The sequence below is a fragment of the Panthera pardus genome, unplaced genomic scaffold, assembly GCF_024362965.1.
Source record: "Panthera pardus isolate Hobbes unplaced genomic scaffold, ASM2436296v1 HiC_scaffold_13, whole genome shotgun sequence".
Lineage (NCBI taxonomy): Eukaryota > Metazoa > Chordata > Mammalia > Carnivora > Felidae > Panthera > Panthera pardus.
Genome location: NW_026526688.1, coordinates 83,130,032 through 83,153,704, shown reverse-complemented (window position 1 = coordinate 83,153,704; position 23,673 = coordinate 83,130,032). Strand labels below are relative to the sequence as shown.

Here is a 23,673-nt window from a genome sequence, read left to right as displayed (position 1 = left end):
GTGGAGGGCCCCATGTGCCCTGCCTACCAGAGAGTTTGGGCTTTATCCTGTAGGCAGTCACTGAATGTAGGGAATGGGTAAATGGCAATGCATTATGGACATTTAGTTTGTCATCTCATCTAAATAGATTTCCATTGGCATCCATGGACTGTACAGGCTCTTCTCTTTTGATGTTAATGTAGTAGCCAAAGTTATTCTTAAAACCCTGAGACAAGACCCGGGGACCAGAGTAGGGTGCTTTTAAGCTACTTTAAAACACAGACCTGCTGATGAAGTCTTATTACTGCGTCATTTATTCAACTTGAAATGATTATTGCAACGTAAGGAAAGACAACAAAGTAGATTTTTGCATAGTTCCTCTTAAGCAGACCTGCTTGTAATGGCATGCCAGTAGTGAAAATGATTTTCCACATGAGTTTTGTTGAAAATTGCTTTGAGTATTTTTTTTTTTGAAGATTTCTAGAAAACTTGTCCTCTTTTGTCTGCTACTGCTGCAGGATTGGTGAGGCAATGTACAGCTTTCTCTGGGGCTACCAAGGCAGCGAGGATAAAAATAGGGCAAACTTTAAGAATCCCAGATATTTTCAGATAACAAAGACTGATTTATGTGGGCCCATTTTGTGCTCTGACAAAACATAGAGAAGCTTTTGTGCTGTGATTAGCAAGGGCGCTGATGTCAGTTCTCTTGTCGAGCATCAAGCTTTATTCTGTGGCTAAATTGTGCTTTGTACCATAATCCAGAGAACCTTTGTATCTGCCTTATTAAAGTGTGTAGTTTATGTAATTGCTTTTGTTTTCCAGTTTAATCTGTGCCAGATTCAATAAGAGTGACTCATTTTGTGACTGAGACAAACATTCACATTTGGACCATGTTAAAAATAAATAAATAAGTGGCAGGTGCTGTTGGCTAAATTCTGTGTTTTAATGCTGTAATTTCCTGCTGTAAGGGTTCATCTCTTATCCTCTGTAATCGCCAGTACAGCCTAGCTCGTACTCCCTGATTCTACTCCTGTTCCCCAGTGCTACTCATGTCTTGGCTATTTATTTTAGTTTCCAAGGGCCTTTTACATTTTAACAATATCATTTCAACAGAGAAGCAAAGAAATGGCTGGGGAGCCACAGTTAACCAGAAGACAAAGAGTGACCCATAAGCTGTAGCAGAAGGACACATTCTTTTCCTTTCTTTTTGTCATTTTTTCCAAGGTGTTTTGTGCATGTGTTTTGGTAAAGCTCTCTTAGTTATGTTTATGTTATTATGTGTATATTCAGTATCCAGGTCTTTTTCTCAAGTGGAAGAGTTTTTGAAAGCACGCCTTCTGTTCAACGTGGCCCTTATATCTAATCTAATATTCGCAAAATTTTACAACTTCAGAGTCTTAGGGGAGATTCTCCTTATCGTACAAGTATTTCTAGGTACCAGGTGCTGTGTTATGCATGGAATATGTAATGACAAGTCACTATCTTTGTGGATTTTACGGTCTGCCTAGGGAGTTAGATACTAAATAAATAAATAACAAAGAAAATTTAAATTGCAAAATGATAATAATCCTTTAGGTAGTAAGGTACCTTATTACATGGGTAATAAGGTCCCTAAAACTGTGCTCTACTTAAATTGGGGGTCGCTGGGAAGGGAAGGCCCAAAGGTCGGAGTCCGCCTGGCAAGAGAACATACTAGACTCAGGAAATGGCATGCGCAAAGTCTCTTGAGGCAGGAAGCAGTTTGGCATCCTATTAACTGTATTATTAGAAGAGAGAAGTGACAACTGACAAGGCTAACTGTATTAAAAAGATTATAGATCAACTACACAGGCACAGCAGTAGGGCACTATTTAGTATAGCGGCAAATAGTTGAGCAGCCTCTCAGAGCTTCCCTGAAAGTGCAGTATAGAGATTGATGCCTATAATACTTCGTCTGAGTCATTGGGGAATGGGTGGATTGTGTTCAATGAATTATGTAGTGAGGCATTGTAGAAAGATTTCGACAAGAGACATTAAAGTTTTAAAAAGTCATTTCTGCATTTAAAGACAGAATCTTTACTATCTGGAGAAATCACTTACTAAAAGATATGATTCCTTGATGGCCCTAAAGAAGTGACATAATACTACATTTCGTCTCTCTTCTCTATTACTTTTTCAGGCTTACCGCTTGATAGAGAGGTATCACATAACTTTACTAAGAGATGATATTTATTTATTTTGAAGTAAATAAATGTCTTACTTACTAACTAAATGGATTTTTGTAATCCAGAAACCAGTGCTAAAGTCATGTGAATTTATTTAACATGTTAGGATTTTTCAGTGTTCTCTAAAGCATCTAGAAGAACTTCCCACTGCCATCTCTTTCTGGACACGACTAGTTCCTCTTTGCTTGGAGTTATAGTTGGACTGAGAAGTTAATTTAAAACCTTGTTGACATTAAAGAACTACGTAATATTTTTAGGCCTTTGTGATATTTCTACTAAATCTTATTGAAGGATTGCATCCAGTTTTTCCATGAAGGAATGCCTCTCCATTTAGCAATAGTTCTGCAGGTACGTTGACAGGTTTGCTGTATTATCAAATATTTTCATGTATTGTAAATATTTGCTTCATGATTAGTCAACTCCTTAAGAGTAGCGGTCATGAATTACCTACTTGTAGTTCTCCCCACAGGTATTTACAATAGAATAGATAACTTATTGACTGGTTAGCTCACTGATTTACCTTTTAATGTAGCTACATTTCCTTGAATGGATACAGTTTAGAGTCTATTAAAATGTTAAACCTAAAGTTATCGCCCAAGCTAATTCAGTTATAAGTATAGTTGTCCAGGTTTTAAGAAGGCGTTGGGGGGTCTGGGCGGCTCAGTCGGTTAAGTGGCTGACTTTGGCTCAGGTCATGACTTCACAGTTCATGGGTTCGAGCCCCACTTCGGGCTCTGTGTTGACAGCTTAGAGCCTGGAGCCTGCTTCAGATTCTGCGTGTCTCTCTCTCTCTGCCCCTCCCTTGCTCATGCTCTGTCTCTCAAAAATAAATAAACATTAAAAAAATCTTTTTAAGAGAAAAAAAACATTCAAGGAGGATTAAGACTTAATATTGTTTCTGGGCAGAGTTGTTGGATTTAAAGACTGCTGAAGCACTGTTTCAGTCATTCAGTTCTGTTTTTATTATTTAATCAACGAGATTTTAGAGAGTAATAGTAAAAGAATTTTAGGCCTGTTGAGGCATAGTATGAAACCCGTAATTGACCAAAATTTGTGGAGGAAGTACATGGTGAGTGTAGATCTAGATTGCTAGTATATGTTTGTTGGGAAGAAAAGGGAAAAGAGAGAGAGAAAGGAGGAGGAAAATTGCAACCCATAAGAATACAGATCTTATCCATGTGGTCTTTGAAAATAGACTCACCGGAAGAAAGACACAGCCCATTTCTTTGCTTGCTTTTCAGGTGAGAAACGAGGAAAGCTTTTAAACTCTTTTTTCTCCATTACCCTCACACAGAAGTGAGTGAGAAGAGATCTATAGCTTAAAATACAAAGGAGTCTTTTGAAGAAGTACCTTTATGTATTCTTTTTTTTTTTTTAACATTTATTTATTTTTGAGAGATAGAGCATGAGTGGGGGAGGGGCAGAGGGAGAGAGAGAGGGCTGTCAGCCCAGAGCTGGACGCAAGGCTCGAACCCACGAACTGTGAGATTATGACCTAAGCTGAAGTCAGACACTTAACTGACTGAGCCACCCAGGTGCCCCCCCGCCCTTTACGTACTGATGGCTTGATAGTAAGGCATGAAAAACCTTGCCTTTTTTTTAATGTGGTAAGCTGTACCTAACATAAAGTTTACCATTTTAACCATTTTTAAGTGTACAGCTTCAGTGGCATGAAGTACATTCACTTTGTTGTGCAACCGTCACCAGTATCTATCTCCAGAATTTCTTTATTATCCCATACTGAAACACTGCCCACTAAACACTATTATCCCCATCTTCCAACTACTGGCAACCACCATTCTGCATTTCGTCTCTAGATTTTGATTATTGTAAGTCCTCGTATAAGTGGAGTCATATACTTTATCCTTTTGTGACTGGCTTTTTTCACTTAGCATAACATCTCAAGATTCATCCATGTTATAGCATGTGTCAGATTTTTCTTCCCTTTTAAGACTGAACAGTGTTCTATGTATATTCCACATTTTGTTCATTTCTTCATTCATCAATGGACACTTGGATTGCGCCTATCTTTTGACTGTTGTGAGTAATGCTACTATAAACATGGGGTGCAAATACCTGTTTGAGACCTTGTTTTCAATTCTTTTGGATATTTACAACTGGAATCTTTTGTGGAACTGCCATACCGTTTTCCATACTGGTTCTAATTTCTGCCATCCTGACCAGCACTTGTTATTTTCTGTGGTTTTTTGTTTTTTATAAAAGACATTTTAATGTGTATGAAATTGTATCACATTGTGGTTTTGATTTGCATTTCTCTGATGATAGGCTGTTGAGCATTTTTTCATGTGCTTATTGGCCATTTGTATATCTTCTTTGGAGACTCTGTTTAAGTCCTTTGCCCATTTTTAAACTAGTTTATTTTGTTGTTACTGAGTTGTAGGAATTCTTTATATATTCTAGACGTTAATCTTTTATGAGACAAATTATTTGCAGATACTTTCTCTCATTCTGTGAGCTGACTTTTCACTCTATTGATTGAGTCCTTCAATGTGTACATTTTAAATTTTGATGTAATCCAGTTTACCTATTTTTTTTTCTTTTGTGTTTCTTCTGCATTCTTAATGTCCTGTCAGTTGCCTAATCTAATGTTATGAAGCTTTCCCCTGTGTTTTCTTCTAAGAGTTTTCTAATTTTAGCTCCTATGTGTAGGTCTTTGATGATCCATTTTGAGTTAATTTTTGTATGATGTAGAGTCCAACTTCTTTTGCATGTGGATATCCAGTTTTCCCAGCACCATTTGTTGAAACCACTGCTTTTTTGTATTTAGTAAAAACTCCGTCTTCCTTAGTTTATTGACCTGATGTTACATTATGTAATACCATCTAATATACATCAATATCTTCTAATATTCTATTAGATATAATAGAAAATAATAAATATGTATATATAGACACATTTTTAAGTTGAGGCATCAGTAAAGAGTGGTAGATTATTCCCTGGAAACAAAGAAAACATGTATGTGACTTTCAACAATTCATTTGTGAAATGTGCATTGATAAATGTGCATCTTCTTGAAAAATCTCTCTCAAATTAATACTAGATGGATATTTTTGTTTCATCCCTAGGCATGGAAGAGGAGATGGTTTGTGTTACGCAGTGGTCGCTTAACTGGAGATCCAGATGTCTTGGAATATTACAAAAATGATCATGCCAAGAAGCCTATCCGTATTATTGATTTAAATTTATGTCAGCAAGTTGATGCTGGATTGACATTTAACAAAAAAGAGTTTGAAAACAGCTACATTTTTGATATCAACACCATTGACCGAATTTTCTACTTGGTAGCAGACAGTGAGGAAGAGATGAATAAGTGGGTTCGTTGCATTTGTGACATCTGTGGGTTTAATCCTACGGAGGAAGGTAAGCTCAAGATTTTATTATTCAACCTGAGTTCTCCTTTATTGCTGCATTTTTAGAACTATTATAAAATTCTTTGTTATTTCAGTTACACAGTATAATATTTTCTTTTTTATAATAGCTAACACCATTTGGAAAAAGCACTAATAACCCTCTAATCATTTTGGGGAGAAGCTTTTCATAGGTTTAGAAAGAGAGACTTAACCATGTGGGGCAGTATCTAAATAAATGTCTTGAAGAAGAAGGTAACAAGAAGACATACTTATTTGAGAGCATTTCCTGAGTTTCTATATAAATATTAAGTTGAACTTTATAGCACTGCTGATACTTGACTATTTTTCACCTATTTTAAAAACAGCATTTTTATGTGACTCAATTATTTTGATGTTATTTTAAAAACTATATTGGATTATGGGGCACTTGGGTGGCTCAGTCAGTTAAACATCCGACTTCAGCACAGATCATGATCTCACTGTTCATTCTTTCAAGCCTCACGTTGGACTCTGTGCTGGCAGCTTAGAGTCTGGAGCCTTCTTCAGATTCTGTGTCTCCCTCTTTCTGTGCCCTCACCCCCCGCTTTTCCTCTGTCTCTCTCTCTCTCTCTGTCTCTCAAAAAATAAATATTAAAAAAAATTTAGAAGACCATATTGGATTATGAAGTTATGAAATAGTCAAGAGGATTATCAATACCTATGAAAAGCAAGTGACAGTCACAAAACATGATAAAAAAAAGTAACAAATGAGATTATTTAACACAAAGATCCTAAAAACAGCATGGAGGAAGAAGAGGCTCAAGGTTTGGATAACAGGTAGTGAAGAAAAGCTTCTTAGGTAAATTGTAGGTTTTTGAAGGAAGTAGTATTTCTTTTTTTTTTTTTTTTTTAACATTTATTTTTTTTTGAGACAGAGAGAGACAGAGCATGAACGGGGGAGGGTCAGAGAGAGTGGGAGACACAGAATCTGAAACAGGCACCAGGCTCTCTGAGCTGTCAGCACAGAGCCCGACGTGGGGCTCAAACTCATGGACCGTGAGATCATGACCTGAGCCGAAGTCAGACACTTAACTGACTGAGCCACCCAGGCGCCCCAGGAAGTAGTATTTCTACATAAATGAAAAAAGGGATGTAGAACCCTCTAGGCTTAGGGGCAAGGAAGAGCAAGGACCCTGAGGTGGAACAGAATCATATGTGACTAGAGCAGGGGGCTGTGAATGATAAAAGTGGGGGTGGGAGGAGAGGAAAGAGAGTTGGTTGAGGCACTGAGTTCTGGAGTATCTGTCCTGGGAAGAACTGAATGATTGAGTAAAGATCTCATAAAGAATTTTACACGTGGGGGCACCAGGGTGGCTCAGTCAGTTAAGCATCAAACTTTGGCTCAGGTCATGATCTCACGGTTTGTGAGTTTGAGCCCTGCTAGGGCTCTGTGCTGATAGCTCACAGCCTGGAGCCTGCTTAAGATTCTCTGTCTCCCTCTCTCTCTGCCCTTCCCCTGCTCACGCTGTTCCCCTCTCCCTCTCAAAAATAAATAAACATTAATAAAAAAAATTTTTTTTAAAGATTTTTACAAGCAGAATTCCTCTTCAGGTGCTTATATAGCTGTCTTGACCACTTATTCCCCGTCCACTTCTCTACTTCTCTTACTTTGACAACAAACACATATCTAGGGGACCCCAACACAAATTTAGGTCTGTAAATCCAAAAATCAGAAAGAAAGGCGCCCTCAGGTCTTTGAACTTAGCATCTTCATGGTTATACTGCCATTTACAGTGTGCATTTCCAAATATCTATATTTAGGAGTGTTGGAGTTTCAGTGAGGGCTGGAAAAATTGCATCAACAATCAACATCAAGTTTTGAATTGAAGTGAAACAGCAGTCATCTCTAATTAGCTCAGGTCAGCATGCTGCTTCCTCTCTGGCCAGTCAGCAGCCCACAAGGAGGAGCCTTCCAGGGCTGGGATTGGCCCAGTGGGGTGGGGAAACCCCTTGGTGAGAGAATCCAGAATCCTGAGAGGGAGCAGCACTGTAACAGGCAAGGAGGCATCCAGTTTAGACAGGAGGTGGCTGATGAACTAGAGCTTTTCAGCAGAGTTCTAGTGATTAAAAGCCTCAAGAAATTGTTTCACCTGTGGAATTAAGCTTTAGTGGTTTTTGTGAAATTACTAATAAGTATGTTCACATTTAAGTGCGTGTGGAGGTATGACTCCTAACTCCAGTTAAACTCCTTTCCATTCTTGCATATAAGGTCTATATTTGAGTGCAGTAGAGGATTTTAAAGTTAAAGTCACAAATAAGATAGCTCTCTAATGGCTGTTTAATGACCATGCAGTAATGATAATTTTTCGATTAAGATACCACATTAATTTCATTATATGATGGATTTTCAGTTAAAATAATTTAAGTCCTTGTATACGCTTTTTGGTGATGGCTTTCTTTTCAATTTAGATTTTGTTTTTAGGGACATAAAAGTAGACTTCTGTCTTCATCAGTTGCCTGTATAGATTTAGTTGATCTGAAAGACTAAGTAGTAGGGATTCTTCGTCTCTTTTTGTTTTCTGTATAATTCTCCTAAATATATTGCCAAAGGAAATGAGATACCCTCCAAGAGGAGATACATTCTTCAGTCAAGGAATATGTCTAATTTTTGGAAGCCCTTTCAGGGGTGGGTAGACTTGAGAACCCCCAAAATAAGAATTTCAAATGCACAAGTATCTGAGATTAACTTTGTGAGTTTCAAGGCATGGAGTCTGGTCCATTTGTCCACCTTAGCATGACTCTCATCTCATCATCTGGAAGTTTGATGAACACCCAGTCATCTCTGGGAAGAAGGAAGGTTTTATCTGTTTTGGAAATTGATTCATTAATTTACCAAATTACTGAATTTGCCAGCACTCTACTAGGCTTTGGATATTCCTGCAACCTATATATTATTAGGTGACTAGTTAGGGAGACAAATGGCAAACATTACAGATGTGGAACTGAGCGTCTAGTGGGGAAGGATTCATACTCAGAATAATAATTCATTACAGTTGATGAGTGCAAGATACATAATGTGTGTGGAAAAAATATATATATAATATATATAATTTAATATATTTAATAATTATATATATTATATATAATTTAGTATGATTATTAAAGTATGATTATATACATATATCAAAGTATGAAACTATGGGACTGTGTTAATACAGCTCTTGCCCTCATAGAGCTTATAGTCAGTCTAACAGAGACAGGAAAATAATCTAGGAATTATAATATTGTTAGATAAGTGTCCAGTTAAAGAAAAAATAAATAAGCATCGATAGCAGTTAATTTAGTTTTAAGAAGGTCAGGAAAAGCATAGGTAGTTTTAAATGGCTCTGTAATAGCTGATAATGTACCGAGAACTTTATTTTATACTTAGTGAAACATTTTCGATGTATTTGTAGTCATAATCAGTCACAATGTCTGTTTTTTGCTTCATGAACTTACCAATATAGGGAGGGGCGCAAACTCCCAAATCCTTTTAAAATAGATTAGAATGCATTTGTCTAGGGGCGCCTGGGTGGCTCAGTCGGTTAAGCGTCCAACTTTGGCTCAGGTCATGATCTTGTGGTTTGTGAGTTCGAGTCCCATGTCGGGCTGTGTGCTGACAGCTCAGAGCCTGGACTGTGCTTCGGATTCTGTGTCTCCCTCTGTCTCTGACCCATCCCCTGCTCATGCTCTGTCTCTCTCTGTCTGTCTCTCTCTCAAAAATAAATAAACATTAAAAAAAAATTTTTTTAAATACATTTGTCTTGAATGAAACTCTTAATTTGTGAATGTTTTATCTTCACAATATCAATAAAAGGGGAGGTTGTGAGAAAATTTCCAGTATTGTTAATCAAATTTGATGTATATAATGAGTTGGTTACCACAAACAGCTGTACTAATCATAACTCACTTTTATTTGTTCACATAACAGGCCGCTAAGGAGTTCAATTTGCCAGTGCTAAGTGTAGTTCATGAGCTATATCTAAATGCAACTACATTTGTTTTTGTAAGTTCTACAGTATAGAATTTTTTGCAAGTTCATCCTGGCTTTCTCCCAAATAGCCACAATTAGAAATGTCTGACTATGATGTTGAAGACTTGAGTGTCTCATAAATTATGAACTTGTAAATAAATTAGTAGGTCATATATCAGTGAAAGATGAATAGTCCTTCATTGCGTAGTATCTAGGAGCCACAAAAAATTTTTTTTCTATAATTTTGATTTTTCATGCATGGTAGCAAAACTGCAAAAATGCTTCAAAGTTAACCACTGCATTTTATTCATTGGTAGTAGCTGACTTTGCTAGATGCCTTAACAAAAATCCACACATTTAAAGATTCAAACAGCAGAGAACTGCTATTATCCTTTGTGATCACATTCATACAATTTAATATGACAAAGTAAACATCAGAATGTCTTTGTTCTTCCATTTGCTTTACCACCTGCTTTATATTCTCTTGCTTCTAAATAGATCTCCCCACCAATCACTAAATAATAGGTGTTTTTGTTTTTACCTAGAATCTGTCCCCTGAGCCCTGTGCTCTTCCCATTTCAAAGTTGAGTATGCTCTTACTCTTGGCTTAAAACTAATGACACGAAATCATTTTTCCCTATGCTTGTGTCAGGCAAGATGTGGGAAGAAATATCCTATGCTTGGGTATTACAGTCTGAGAAAATAACTATCCCCAGTCCCTATGAGAATAACTACTTTTTGCTGAAAACAAAAGGAAAGGGGAAAAATCTGACCTGTGTTTTGATTCCAGGAACCTCTCAAAATATCGTTACCATGTTATTTCCGCTGCCCCAGGTGACCACTGCTATTATTGAATACTCAGAATGCTGGCAAGCTGAATCTGTTTTTAAATTGTAGTTCATTGAACTGTGTGCGGTTCCTATGAATGCTTTTATTTAGCAGATTTGAGGGTAGAGACTAATTTCTTTTGTTTTTCTTGGAAATGTGCAGATTTATTTTTGTTTCTACACCAAGGTGGAAGCTGTTAAATCTGCTTAACAAGTGCCAGGAAACACAGCCTAAGGGCTCTAAACAGCTAACTAACTTGGCGCAATGGCTCCTGGTCTAATTTCAGGGTGCAAGATTAGAAAGTTGCCTCTTATCAAACAGTTGAGTTGCTTTCCTTAAAGTGCCCAGATAATAGTGGCTTAAAAATAGTCACTGTTTGATATTCTTCCCTTTAGAAAAGTAGGTAAACTAATGTAAGAATATACATACGCTCCCTTTTCCTGTAAAAGCAGTTCTTCTTAATTAGAGAACTGCTAGATTTATTTTTATTTACTTTTTATTCAGGTATGACGCATTACTGTCGAAGGTACAGATCTTAAGTATACAGTACAATATAGTTGTATACATCCATCTATATCTATAGATAGAAACATAAATCTGTGTAACTGCCACTCAGAGTTAAAAAAAGAGAATATGTCCAGCCCCCAGAAGGTTTTTTTCATCCTTCTTTCCAGTACAAACCCAGAAAAAATTTTTTTGATTTTGATTCTATAACCATAGATTAGTATTGCCTGTATCTGAACTTTATATGAGCAAAACCATTGAATCTGGCTTCTTTTTTCCAATAGAAGTCTGTGAGATCCATCCATGTAGCATGTAGTGGGAGTTCTTCATCTTGTGTAGCATTCCATTTCATGAGTATATCACAAATTATGGATGTGTTTGTTGATAGACATTTGGGTTATTTCTATTTTGATACAAATAAAGCTGTTGTGAGCGCTGTTATATATATCTTTTGATGGACATAAACCCTTAGTTCTTATGGGTAAATAGCGATGGATGGAATTGCTACATCATAGGATATGTACTGGTTGCTTTCCTACCAGCAGTGTAGGAGACTTCCAGTTACCTACATTCTCATCAACATTTGGTCTTGTCAGTCATTAATTTTAGCCATCCTCATGAATGTGTACTGGTGTCTCATTGTAGTTTTATTATTTATTTTTATTTTTGAGAGAGAGAGGGAGAGAGACAGAATCTTAAGTGGGCTCCACGCTGTGCACAGAGCCGAACAGGGGACTGGATCTCACGACCCTGAGATCATGACCTGAGTGGAAATCAAGAGGTGGCTGCTTAACCCACCAAGCCACTCAGGTGCCCCTCATTGTGGTTTTAATTTGCATTTCCCTGAGGACCAGTTTAACTAGAGTTTATTCTGTTTTTGTTTTGTTTTCTTACACATTTTCAAGTTGCTGCTCTTGAGATCTTGATTCATTGAGTCTCCTGGGATGGGGCTCCAGCACCTAGGTCTTTAAAATCCCCGCAGTGATTCTGATGACAGGATGGATGCCTCTGGATTAAGAATTAAGACATTTTCAGCACTTCCTAGGGGTTTATTTAAAAAGTTTCCAAGAATGTTTGCACAACCTATTAAGGAGATCATCAAAATAAAAAAAATTTCTATTTGAAACACATTAAATAGGTTGGGCTATGATTAAAGGTCTTCAATTTTTGAAATTGCAGGTTGCTTCACTAAAAATTGCAACTACTGATGTTTCTCGTTGGTATACATTTGCTAGATTTACCTTTACAGAATGTTCTTCTATAAAAAATGATGTGTTCTGAAATGAGAAAACAGTTACTTTAGGATTGATGTTAATTGATGCATAATCTTTGTCGATAGACTCTTAATTTGTTAAGTTAATTAGGCATAGATCCAATCAAAATGCATCTCTTGACAAAAAAAAAAAAAATTCTACAACAGACCAGGTAAATTAGTAATTAATAGAAACAGAGTAACCTTCACCTATTTGCCTGTTGACCTGTTTGTGAACATAAAGGTAAAATTTTTGCTGTAGAAACCAGAAAGTATCCTATCAGCAAATGCAGCCCAGCTTGAGAGAAAAGGATCTCATCTAGTCTCCTGACAAGGACATGAGCAACACTGCAGTTTTATTACCACATGCTGAATACAGTATGGCAGTAGTTACAAAATCAGAGGACCTGGTCATATTAACTTTGAAATATTCTCCTTATCAATGAGAAAGAGTAGAATTGCTTCCCTGGGCTTGAGCTCTTGTGCCTTTATATATATATGTATGTATGTATGTACGCATGTATATATGGGGTACCTGGGTGGCTCAGTTGGTTGAGCATCTGACTCTTGATTTTATCTCAGGTCATGATCCCAGGGTCATGGGATCCAGCCCCATATTGGGCTCCTTGCTGAGTGTGGAGCCTGCTTAAGATTGTCCCTCTCCTTCTGCCCCTCTCCCCGACTCACACGCTCTCTCTCTCTCCCAAATTAAAAAAAAAATTAATTTAAAAGAAAAAATATTATCTGTATATATTATTTTGACTGTTTAGAGGCATTACGTAGGCACCCGACTTCTATGAGGGACAGTAACACCAGGGCATTATGGTTTCAACCAGGATAAAACTGTGCATTAAGCCAGGGTCATGTGGACCAATTTATTATTTGTAGTTCTCTTCACATAATAATATACTTCCCTTCACCAAAAGCTGGTTGAAGCTTACCTTACCAGTACTTGTTACCTTTCTAAGTAAAATTTAGTTAAGAATTTGCTCCAGCAGCTTATTAGGCCTTTAACGAATGCTAATTATACTCTTTATGTTTTTTGAATTAAGACACAGGAAATGATTTTACACACATAAGCAAACCCTGAGCTGATATTTGGTTCTCAGAAACTTGATACCTGCATTACTTAGAAAGAGCAGTAAGTTAGAGACCCAGGTGAGGCAGAAAACAACAAACGGGATCTGCTCAACTACTTGTCTGGCAGAAGGAGGTAAATCATGTGTCTTTATAAAGTGGAACAGAAGTTTTTCAGACCAATTGGTTAACTTTGACCAGAAATGAGAGTACTTAGACACACTGCAATGCTTGCATTAAAATATGCAGAGCTGAGTATATAGTCAAATTAACATGAGTAAAACAGCCCCAAAGACTAAAACTTTGAAGATAGTGCATTATCTGAGCCAAAGTGGCAGAGCAGTGTTCCCTCTCCTTTTTAAAAAATTTTTTTTAATGTTTTATTTAATTTTTTTGAGAGACAGAGCATGAGCAGGGGAGGGGCAGAGAGAGAGGGAGACACAGAATCCGAAGCAGGCTCCAGGCTCTGAGCCGTCAGCACAGAGCCTGCCCCAGGGCTCGAACCCACGAACGCAAGATCATGACCTGAGCCGAAGTCAGACTCTTAACCGACTGAACCACCCAGGTGCCCCGGTTCCCTTTCCTTTTTAAGGCCTTCATATGCCATCTTGTTTGGAATGGTTGGGCTTGCTTTTCATGGCTGTTTAAAGGTCTCTTCTTTCATGAGCTTGCTAGTGAACATAGTGGAAGTTCTCTCCAGTTCTTGCCTCTTAGAAGTAGATGCAAGCTTTCCCATATTGTGAACAAGATACTATATATTTTTTAAAAAGGAACCTTTGAATCCCAGTCTTTTTTTTTTTTCCCAGAAATTGAGAGGATCTTGCATCTCTAAAGAGGATAAAAAACTTTAGTCATTCACAGGTAGAAGAAATGGAAGGTTAAAAAAGAGATGGTCCCATTGTGTTAATAACACAAGGTCAGACAAAAGGATTGCCTGGCTGGGTGATTCTTTTCCCACACTGAAGATGAATCACTGTGTTCATTTAGTGTGTAGCTATCAAGTTTAGAAAAAATATTACAGGAAAAGTGTATCTCTAAAAACATCCACCTGAGAAGCTTACTTTAGGAGTTACAGTGGAAAATTAGGATTCAGACTGTTTTATCTAGTGATGTGTTTCCAGTGTTGAGTTTCATTTTGTTTTGGTCAGAACTAAAAATTGAATGGGATCATACGATTTTACCACACATCTATGGCATAAAAAGAAGTATGTAAAATGTATTTGTGAATACAGCCTATAGGATATGGTAACTGCTTTCTGACCTCTCCCTCCCCCTTTTCTTCCTTGAAGTTGTATAGGTTTTTCTGAAAGCTCTTCAGAAAATATTTTTTCTGAAAATTTTTATATTTCAGGTAAATATTTTTCATAATTCTCTTAAGTTTAACAATGCACAAGGATTTACTGAGTCACTGATGTAAAATCCTCTTAACTAAATCTTTATATATTTGCAACTGAGTCAAAACAGTAAAACATTTCACAGAGTACATTATGTGCACTATTGGCAATCAACATCTATTAGACGTAATGAGGTATTTATGAGTTCCCACTGAAATTATGGCATTATGTTGTATAAATGTCCAAAAGAATATTTTTCTGTTCTCACCATTTTCTTTTCTCACCTTTCATAAATAAGAAGGAATTAACTCCTGGCATAAAGTATTAGATTTTATTAGATGAGCTTGTATGAAGACTTGACATTGCATGCAGCATAACAAAGAGAAAATATTAGAAATTAGCTCAACTTCTATGTACTCAGGCCAAACTCTCCAAGTGAAAGAAGTCTTCATACTTAAATTAGCACCTAGTAGGGCTGACATAATGCTTGAGCAAATTCCAAACTGCACTTGCAGTTGAATGGATCTTGAAGATTTGGGAGTGCCCCTTGCCTTAATCTCTTCCAGCATGACATAGAGAAAGTGCCTAGTGGGGCACCTGGGTGGCTCAGTTGGTTAAGCTGAGTCCGACTTTGGCTCTGGTCATGATCTCACAGCTCATGAGTTCGAGCCCCACATCAGGCTCTGTCCTGACAGCTCAGAGCCTGGAGCCTGCTTCAGATTCTGTATCTCCCTCTCTCTCTGCCCCTCCCCTGCTCACGCTATGTCTCTCTCTCCTTCAAAAATAAACATTTATTTATTTATTTATTTATTTATTTATTTATTTTAAATAAACATTTAAAAAAAGAGAGAAAGAAAGAAAGTGCTTAGTGAGTTTCTGCTGGGTGAATGAAACAGTTTAAGCATCTACCACCTGTGGGGCACACTGATGCATAGGAGTTCTGATCCTTTGTGTTTGTTTTGGGGACCCATAAATAAAGGTAAGCTTATATTTAGCCATACTCATGTGTTTATTCAAGCTTTATAATTATGAGCTTTTTTAAAAAGTTTATTAATTTTGAGAAAGAGCATGCATGAGGGGGAGAGAGAGAGAGAGAGAGAAGGAGAATTCCAAGCAGGTTCCACACTGTCAGCACAGAGTCCAGTTCAGGGCTCGATCCCACGAAGCCATGAGATCATGACCTGAGCTGAAACCAAGAGTTGGATGCTTAACCGACTGAGCCACCCAGGCGCCCCATGATATGAGCTTCTGTGCTTAGGAAGAACAGTTATAAAATATAAACTACATAAATTTTGCTGTGGTGCATATACAGATACTAAAGTTGAATACATAAAGACATTATCAAAACCATGTGGACTTATCCTGTAGTGTCTAGGGAAGCTAGAGCTGACATGTAGCTCCTTCCTGGTGAATTGACAGGTCATATGACCTCCCATTTGATTTTATTTGGTTGAACATATTAAATCCTTTACCACTTTTTAGTGTCTTTTAGATAATGTTTTGTTATTAAAAAAAAAAATCTCAGTTTGAAGCCAGCCTTTTCTGTTCTAACATAGACAGTAAATAAATTTGTTTATTCATATATGAGTATTTACCTTTTTCTGGATTTATAGTCTTATATTCCTAACCACACTAACAGAGAATTTTTCTTCTGGGTTCTTGAAAATTTACTTGGTTGTGTCAGTGATTAACGTGGGATTTTATCTCTAGGTTTTCAGTTTGTTTTCAGATTACTTAACTGTAACCAATTTAGCTAGTTTCGTATATCTTCTCAGAACATTGTTGAGTGCTTAATAAATTACTCCCTCACTTGCTGACCCCTTTTGCCTGAAAATATTACAGAAACCCAATAAATGGTAAATGAGGCTATGAGCTGAGGGGAGAGGAGAAGCATTAAAGAAAATCTCTTTCCCTGAACATGAATCCCAGAATTAGAACTATTTCTCCTTAGTCTGCTGAGGAGTAGAAGGAAAAGAATGAACAGCAAAATAAAGATGGGGCGAAGAGGTGATCCTTGTGCCTGTAAATGCCACATAATAAAATGGGCCTCCTTGGAAAGTTGGCCTGGCATGGGAAACACTTTGTTTTTTTATTATGGAAAAAATCTACCTCTGGTGCTACGATTATATAACATCTTCATTGCCAGTAGCCTCAAAACTAAAGATTGTTCAAGGCAAAGGGAACATGGCTTTATTATAGCCTCTGGAAGAAAGAGCCTTACTCTTCATATCTCTTTGACAAGAGCCAATAATTTCTTGTACAAATGTTGCTGTATAGGTAGAATTTGTTTTAACTGACATTGTCATGGTTTATCACGCTCCTGTGTGTTTAAACAGTTTGTCTTCAAACTTTCAAGGAGCTTTATTTAAGAAACAGCCCTTAAAATGGGATAGACGATGACAGTTCTACTTTGGTGTTGCAGATCTTGTGAAGCCCCCTGGCAACTCTGCCCAGGCGCCAGCCGATTTACCTTTGGCGGTCAACACAGCACCGCCGTCCACCCAGGTAGATTCATCCTCCACTGCTCCACCTCCTCCCTATCAGCTAATTAACCTTCCACCACACCTGGAAACTGTTGGCATCCAGGAGGATCCTCAAGACTACCTCTTGCTAATCAACTGTCAAAGCAAGAAGCCTGAACCCACCAGGTAAATACCTGTGAGTGTGTGTGTGCGTGCGTGCGTGCGTGCGTGCGCGCGGCGCGCACTTAGAATCTTGAAACTTTTAAAATTCTGATTTGAAGGCTTAAGAGAAACCCAACTATCTAGGGTTATAGTTTAGGCTTACTATATTTCAGGTTATATTCTCCTAATGGTTTCTGATATTCAGGAGTTTTATGGAAGAAACGCATTCTCTACTATCTTTGGCAAAGAACACTTGTACCTACAAGGCTCTTTTAGAAATCTGTCTCCTGTTTCATAGTCTTTGTTACAGACTCACAGTATTACTTGCTTAACAGATTTCACTGATTTATAAATGGTGATCTTGCTCCATTTCTTATGTGATTGTAAACCAGCCAAGGGTCATCTTTTGTTTCTGAAGAAGGAGAGGAATACCTACTACTAGAAGATTTTGAAAGCAAAACGATTCCATTGCAGTGAGTGTGTTGTGGTTGCTTTGGATCTGTGTGAGAAATTAATTATACAGGTAAAATCTCAATATAGCAAATTCTATGGGAATATATAAATTGGGTTTTAGTGAAATTTGATGAAATCTAATCAATCAAGTATATTGCTAAAAACCGTAAAACTTTCCAGTCATCGTACCTAGCCGTGAAGCAGAGCTTACCTCAAGCTCTGAGTTTATACATTTTTAAGTAGAAACAAATCTATGGACTTCAGTGCTTGCCCAAAGGTATCATAAAGCCTTCCCCAAATCCTTGGTTTCCCCATCATCTCCCTTCCTGCTTCTTTCTTTTCTTCTAAGCTGTGCAGTGGTTTCATTTGATCACTCTTGTCATTTTCTGTTAATTGGAAGGCCAGAGGTAACAGAATTGGAGCCAGAAAATGAAGACCAGGGAACCCGTGTCTGCCATCAGCAGTGTGGTGGCAACTAGTGATGTTGGGGATATTTATGTCCTCACTTGAGGTATATAAAAGTGGGAATTACATAGTAGATGTGAAAGATGCTTTTTAAATGGAGTGATTGGATATTAAGCATTATTTTATAACAAAAAAATGTTGTGATTGTTTTCATGGAGAAAGTGACTGTTACCGGACTAAGATGGTACAAAGTGCTTGTTCAACAATTTTTATATGGAATTTGTCAAGAACTACAGATTAGGTTGTTGTGAATGATTCCCCGAGATAATGGAATACAGACATTCCAAAGATGGGTTTCTAGATATTTGTTGTAATGGGATTTTACCTGTAAGAGCAAAAAAACAAAAACAAAAACAAACAAACAAAAATCTTTTTATAAATCAATACTAGTTAATAATATCAAATTCTAACTTGATTTTGCTTGTTTGCTGTGAATATTTAAAATTATACATTCGCAACTTTGTTACCTCTGCTACTAACTAAGATTTTATTTTATAGAGATTCACAATTATTTTTCAGTATCAACTTTTTAAAAGCCAATAGTTAAGTCACCGTTTTCAGTGCATTTTCTTGTTGTATGGTACCTTTCATTGATCTCATTGGTGTTACAGCTTTCCTGTTATAGTAGAAATTATGCTGAGAATCCCTGCTCAGATAGATTTTGTATCTATGTATTTCACAGAAGTGACAGTTAATTGACTGATATTTATGAAGTATCCACTATGTGCCCACTGTCTTGGTAGGTGCTGTGAAGGAACAGACTAACTACATAAGCCGCCTCAGATACAGTCACCCTCAGAGTTTACAAGCAAAGCTTATGAAGAAGTCAAATGTTAAGTGTCTGCAGGTGAAGACAGGAGAATTGCTTTGCAAACTCTTGTTCATCTGGCAGGACTCAAGATTCAGCTCAGACATCTACTCCTCTAGGAAACATTCCTCCAAACTCCCAGCCTGAACTAAATGCCTCTGTGGGTTTTCATAGCATCCTGGTCATGCCTCCCTTTTATCACAGAATTGGAAATAGTTTGATGTATATAGTTTATTGTTCGCTAAACCATAAGCTAGTCAAGAGCAGGGAACTTATTACTTGTGCTTCTAACTTCTCTTAACCCACGTTTGAATTAAATGAAGTGCAAATTTAGAATATGTGTAGATGCATTAGAAATTCCTAGAAGGGACAGTGCAAGTGTTCTTAAAATGGAAGGTGAAACGTTTCCAAGGAGGTGTAGGATTTGAACTATGCTTGTTGGTGAGAGAAAAGGACCCTGTCATTAGCAATCTGCATAAAAAGCATTTGAGAGAAAGGCGAGGTGAGAGTGAGGGGCCAGAGGAAGCAAATGAGAGGAAAGCCTGCCCAGAGTAGAGGGTTCCACTGGGGGAGAGTAGGGCATAAGATAGGGCATGTCAGGTGGAGCCAGGGATGGTATAGCCTCAGCCAGGGATGGTAAGTGGAGTTGCTTGTGGGCTTTTTTTGTAGTTCCCACAGCCTGCTGGGACCTTTAACAGTATTTTGTCCAAATAGATGAGTGATATGAAAGCCATGTTCTGAAAATACTGACCTTATAGCAGCCTCGCAGTAGGGTCCCTTGAGTTCACTGGAAGAGGGAGAAACTGGAGGAAGGAGGTCCACTGAGACTTCTTAGGAGGGTTCGGTGGTGTGGATCTTAGCAGACACCCAGACCTGAACTTGGGGTGGGGACAGTGGGAACAGAGCAGGGAATAGTTACTTGGTTAGGAAGAAGGAGTCAGTGCCTGAAGGGGGATGGTGGAGATCAAAGAGAGTGAGTCAACGCTGATTGCCTTTTGAGCCTAGAGAATCTGGATAAAGACATTTCTTTTCATGGCAAGTCAGAAAGGACAATCAGTTTGAGAAGTAAGTTGAATTTGGCTTGGTATGCATAAGCAGGGTTAACACTGGGGTAACCATATAGAAATATATTTGAACAGTTTGAAAATATGGGACTCAAGAGTTTGGTGAGATGATGGGAGTCATCAGCATTCAGTGGAATGTGAAGTCATGAGAAAGGAGGGTTTTTAAATGGTGTGTGTGGTCAAGAATCAGAATCCAGAAGACTGGATTCTGTTGGCTGTTCCCGGGTGGAGACACGGGGAGAAGGAGCCAGTCAGTGAAACAAGGGAGTAATCAGCGAGGGAGAATGGAAGTGAGGATGTTACAGTATGGGTTCCATGACACCAGCGGTGGAGAGTTTGAATAAATACGTGTGATACATAGTGCTAGGTGTTACTAAAAGATCAGGGAAGATCAGACCTTAAAGAACTCTCACAAGTTACATTTTAAAAGATTAAATTCAAGTTCCTACCAGACTTTAGACATCACTCACAAGAGGTTAAGTATCTAGTTAACCGTTAAGGAAGTGCAATGTGCTGGTATCATTAGCTTCATTTTGGCTTTTACCCAAATTTTGTGATACCACAGAAAGCAAAGCCTGGAAATGTACCCAAAACATTAAATATACTCTAATGAGATTTCTCAAGGTTAATTATTTTTTGGAGTTGGCGAACTCTGGGCGTTATATTTTGATCGTCTTTATAGTATTGGCTGAGTGTTCGTTAAAGAAAATTAGTGGAAAGGAAGATATACAAACCTTTCAAGTTGCCACCTCCTTGTAGGTCACATTGAATTTATTCAATACCAGGAAATCATTAGACTTATAGTCTTGCAGAACAACAAATTTGCCACAGGTGGGCTAAAGAGCAATGGACCAGCTTGATAAACTGCATTGGCACGAGGTTTCTGCATGCTCTTCAGGGGAAATGATTTTCCTTGTGTCTATGTCTTAATCATTTACCTTTCTCAGAGTTTTGTACCTTTCTAATTCCAGTGCTTCAGGGATCATGGATTTAATAGGTGGATTTGGGGGTGTGGGCACGTACAGGGCAGGAATTAGGGAGAATGCTTTTGGTGGTTTTGTGGTGGTGGTTTTATTGTCTGGTGTATAATCATAAAAACTAAGGAACATTCATGCTTTAAATCTTATGGATCACAAAAAAATCTAATGAAAAAAGCCATGTAGTTTGATTGCTAAACTATAAATATATTTATTAAAATGTAGTCTTATGTCTTCACTGTGTTTTATTTTCTGTCATTAACAATTTTTATTTAGAACACATGCTGATTCTGCAAAATCCACCTCTTCTGAAACAGACTGCAATGATAACGTCCCTTCTCATAAAAATCCTGCTTCCTCCCAGAGCAAACATGGAGTGAATGGCTTTTTTCAGCAGCAAATGATGTATGACTCTCCACCGTCTCGTGCTGCATCTGTTTCTGTAGACTCCAGCCTTTATAACCTGCCCAGAAGTTACTCCCACGATGTTTTACCAAAGGTGTCTCCATCAAGTACCGAGGCAGATGGAGAACTCTATGTTTTTAATACCCCATCTGGGACATCAAGTGTAGAGACTCAAATGAGGCATGTATCTATTAGTTATGACATTCCTCCAACACCTGGTAATACTTATCAGATTCCACGAACATTTCCAGAAGGAACTTTGGGACAGACGTCAAAGCTAGACACTATTCCAGATATTCCTCCACCTCGGCCACCGAAACCACATCCGGCTCATGACCGATCGCCTGTGGAAACGTGTAGTATCACACGCACGGCCTCAGATACTGACAGTAGTTACTGTATCCCTACAGCAGGGATGCCACCATCACGTAGTAATACCATTTCCACTGTGGATTTGAACAAATTGCGAAAAGGTCAGCTCTAACTGGCTTCTACTGTGTTAGAAGTTAACGATAGAAAATCTGTAATTCTGAATATTTGTTCTTTTCAGCATAGAATGATGGTAAATGATAGTCCTTTTTTTCCTCAGCTCTGCAGTCACCCACTCATGTAGGAAGATGGCAGAGTCTCAGTAGATCCTTTGAAGGGTGTTTGTGCATGCAGCGAGTGCCTGTGTGCATGCTCTGCTGGAAGGGAGAAAGAGGTGGAGTTTTCCATCCCTGAAGAAGTATGGCCTTAGTAATACCTTCCTGCCTCAGGAAGTGTGCACCCCTCTTTCCTGCTTTCCCTGTATCCTGGGTGTGTAGACTCTAATGGGACAGAGGAGCAGGAAAAGGACCAGCCACAAAGCCTCTCCGAGTCATCCCTTTCCTGTATTTGTGTGCCATCATAGCTGCTTCCGTGTCACATCTGTTGGGCTCCGTTTCCTTCCTTCCTCGATAAGCAATTTATACGTTGTACCCAACGAGTATACTCAGTCCTAATCAGTTGTTTGTTTGGTTTTATTTATTTTTAAAGCTCTGAATCTTCTCTCCCCTTACCCTAGCCACTTCACTGAGTCCTATACCATCTCCTAGAGCCTGCCAAAAATTACAGACCTTGAGAGGGGAAAAATTCAGTCGGGGTTCCAATCTGAGGTTCTTAAAGTCCTAAAAAATAGAAGGCCAGAGTTTAAGAGGCACATACCCTATAAACTATGTGCTAACGTTTCTGTGTTTTGTGGTAGTTATCCACCTGTCCTAAAGAAAATGAAGATTTAATGCATTGTGAATAGTACTAATATGGATACTTTATTTGGCCATTCAATACCAATTTTTAATTCCCTACTTGAAGTAGCTCTGTAATCTAATTATAGGTTACTGAGATACAAGTTAGGCCCAAGGTGGTGCAAAAGATGGGAAAATAGAAGTATTTCGTTTCTCCGTCATTAAATACCCATCTCATCCCAGGCTTAGACAATCATTCATTGCCATAATCAAATGCTGGTACTGGTTAGCATATCAGTGAGTGTCTGTTTTCTGGGTGGTTTAATGTGTCCATTCAAGATACTGTTCTGTGAGCATCTTTTTAAAAATCTGCGCATGTGCATGCTTACCTGCATGCATGTGTGTAAAGAAAGAGAACAGATCATTCTGAGAATCCTAAGAGATGGCAAAGATGGGAAGAAATGCTTATAGTTTGTTTTCTATTTTAGATGCTAGTTCTCAAGACTGCTATGATATTCCACGAACATTTCCAAGTGACAGATCTAGTTCACTTGAAGGCTTCCATAACCACTTTGTAAGTATAACTGACCTTGGTATCAAGTGTGTTTCATTGTCAGGATCTTCACACTTAGTGCCCTGAAACTAAATGAGATCATGAAATAAAAGTCCTTTCAGATCCATATGAATAGGTGTGACTTACAACTGTGTTTTCCTGTTTGATAATAGTTTTTGTTTAATGTATGTGTGTTTTAGAAAATCAAAAATATATTGACAGTGGGAAGTGTATCAAGTGAAGAACTGGATGAAAATTATGTCCCAATGAATCCCAATTCTCCTCCACGACAACATTCCAGCAGTTTTACGGAACCAATTCAGGAAGCAAATTATGTGCCAATGACTCCGGGAACATTTGATTTCTCTTCGTTTGGAATGCAAGTTCCTCCTCCAGCTCATATGGGCTTCCGGTCCAGCCCAAAGACCCCTCCCCGAAGGCCAGTTCCTGTTGCAGACTGTGAACCACCCCCCGTGGATAGGAACCTCAAGCCCGACAGAAAAGGTAAGAAGGGCCTTGGCATAGTGAAAGGGCCAGGGACTGCCAGCTTAGATCTGCACTTAACTGTCGTTAAATCCA

At 38.2% G+C, this 23,673-nt stretch overlaps 1 protein-coding gene across 4 annotated transcripts in view; it reads left to right on the top strand.

Annotated features, from left to right (window-relative positions):
- GAB1 (GRB2 associated binding protein 1) overlaps positions 1–23,673 on the top strand; it is a 123,831-nt gene that overhangs the window by 76,264 nt on the left and 23,894 nt on the right. For 2 of the 4 annotated variants that reach the window (XM_019420408.2, XM_019420420.2), the window contains exons 2-7: positions 5,270–5,564; positions 16,963–17,188; positions 17,557–17,637; positions 21,208–21,809; positions 23,030–23,115; positions 23,295–23,598. In XM_019420408.2, the coding sequence (XP_019275953.1) occupies positions 5,270–5,564; positions 16,963–17,188; positions 17,557–17,637; positions 21,208–21,809; positions 23,030–23,115; positions 23,295–23,598 (1,594 nt within the window). The remainder of the gene's footprint in view (positions 1–5,269; positions 5,565–16,962; positions 17,189–17,556; positions 17,638–21,207; positions 21,810–23,029; positions 23,116–23,294; positions 23,599–23,673) is intronic. The other 2 variants (XM_019420415.2, XM_019420427.2) reach the window with 1 other exon arrangement.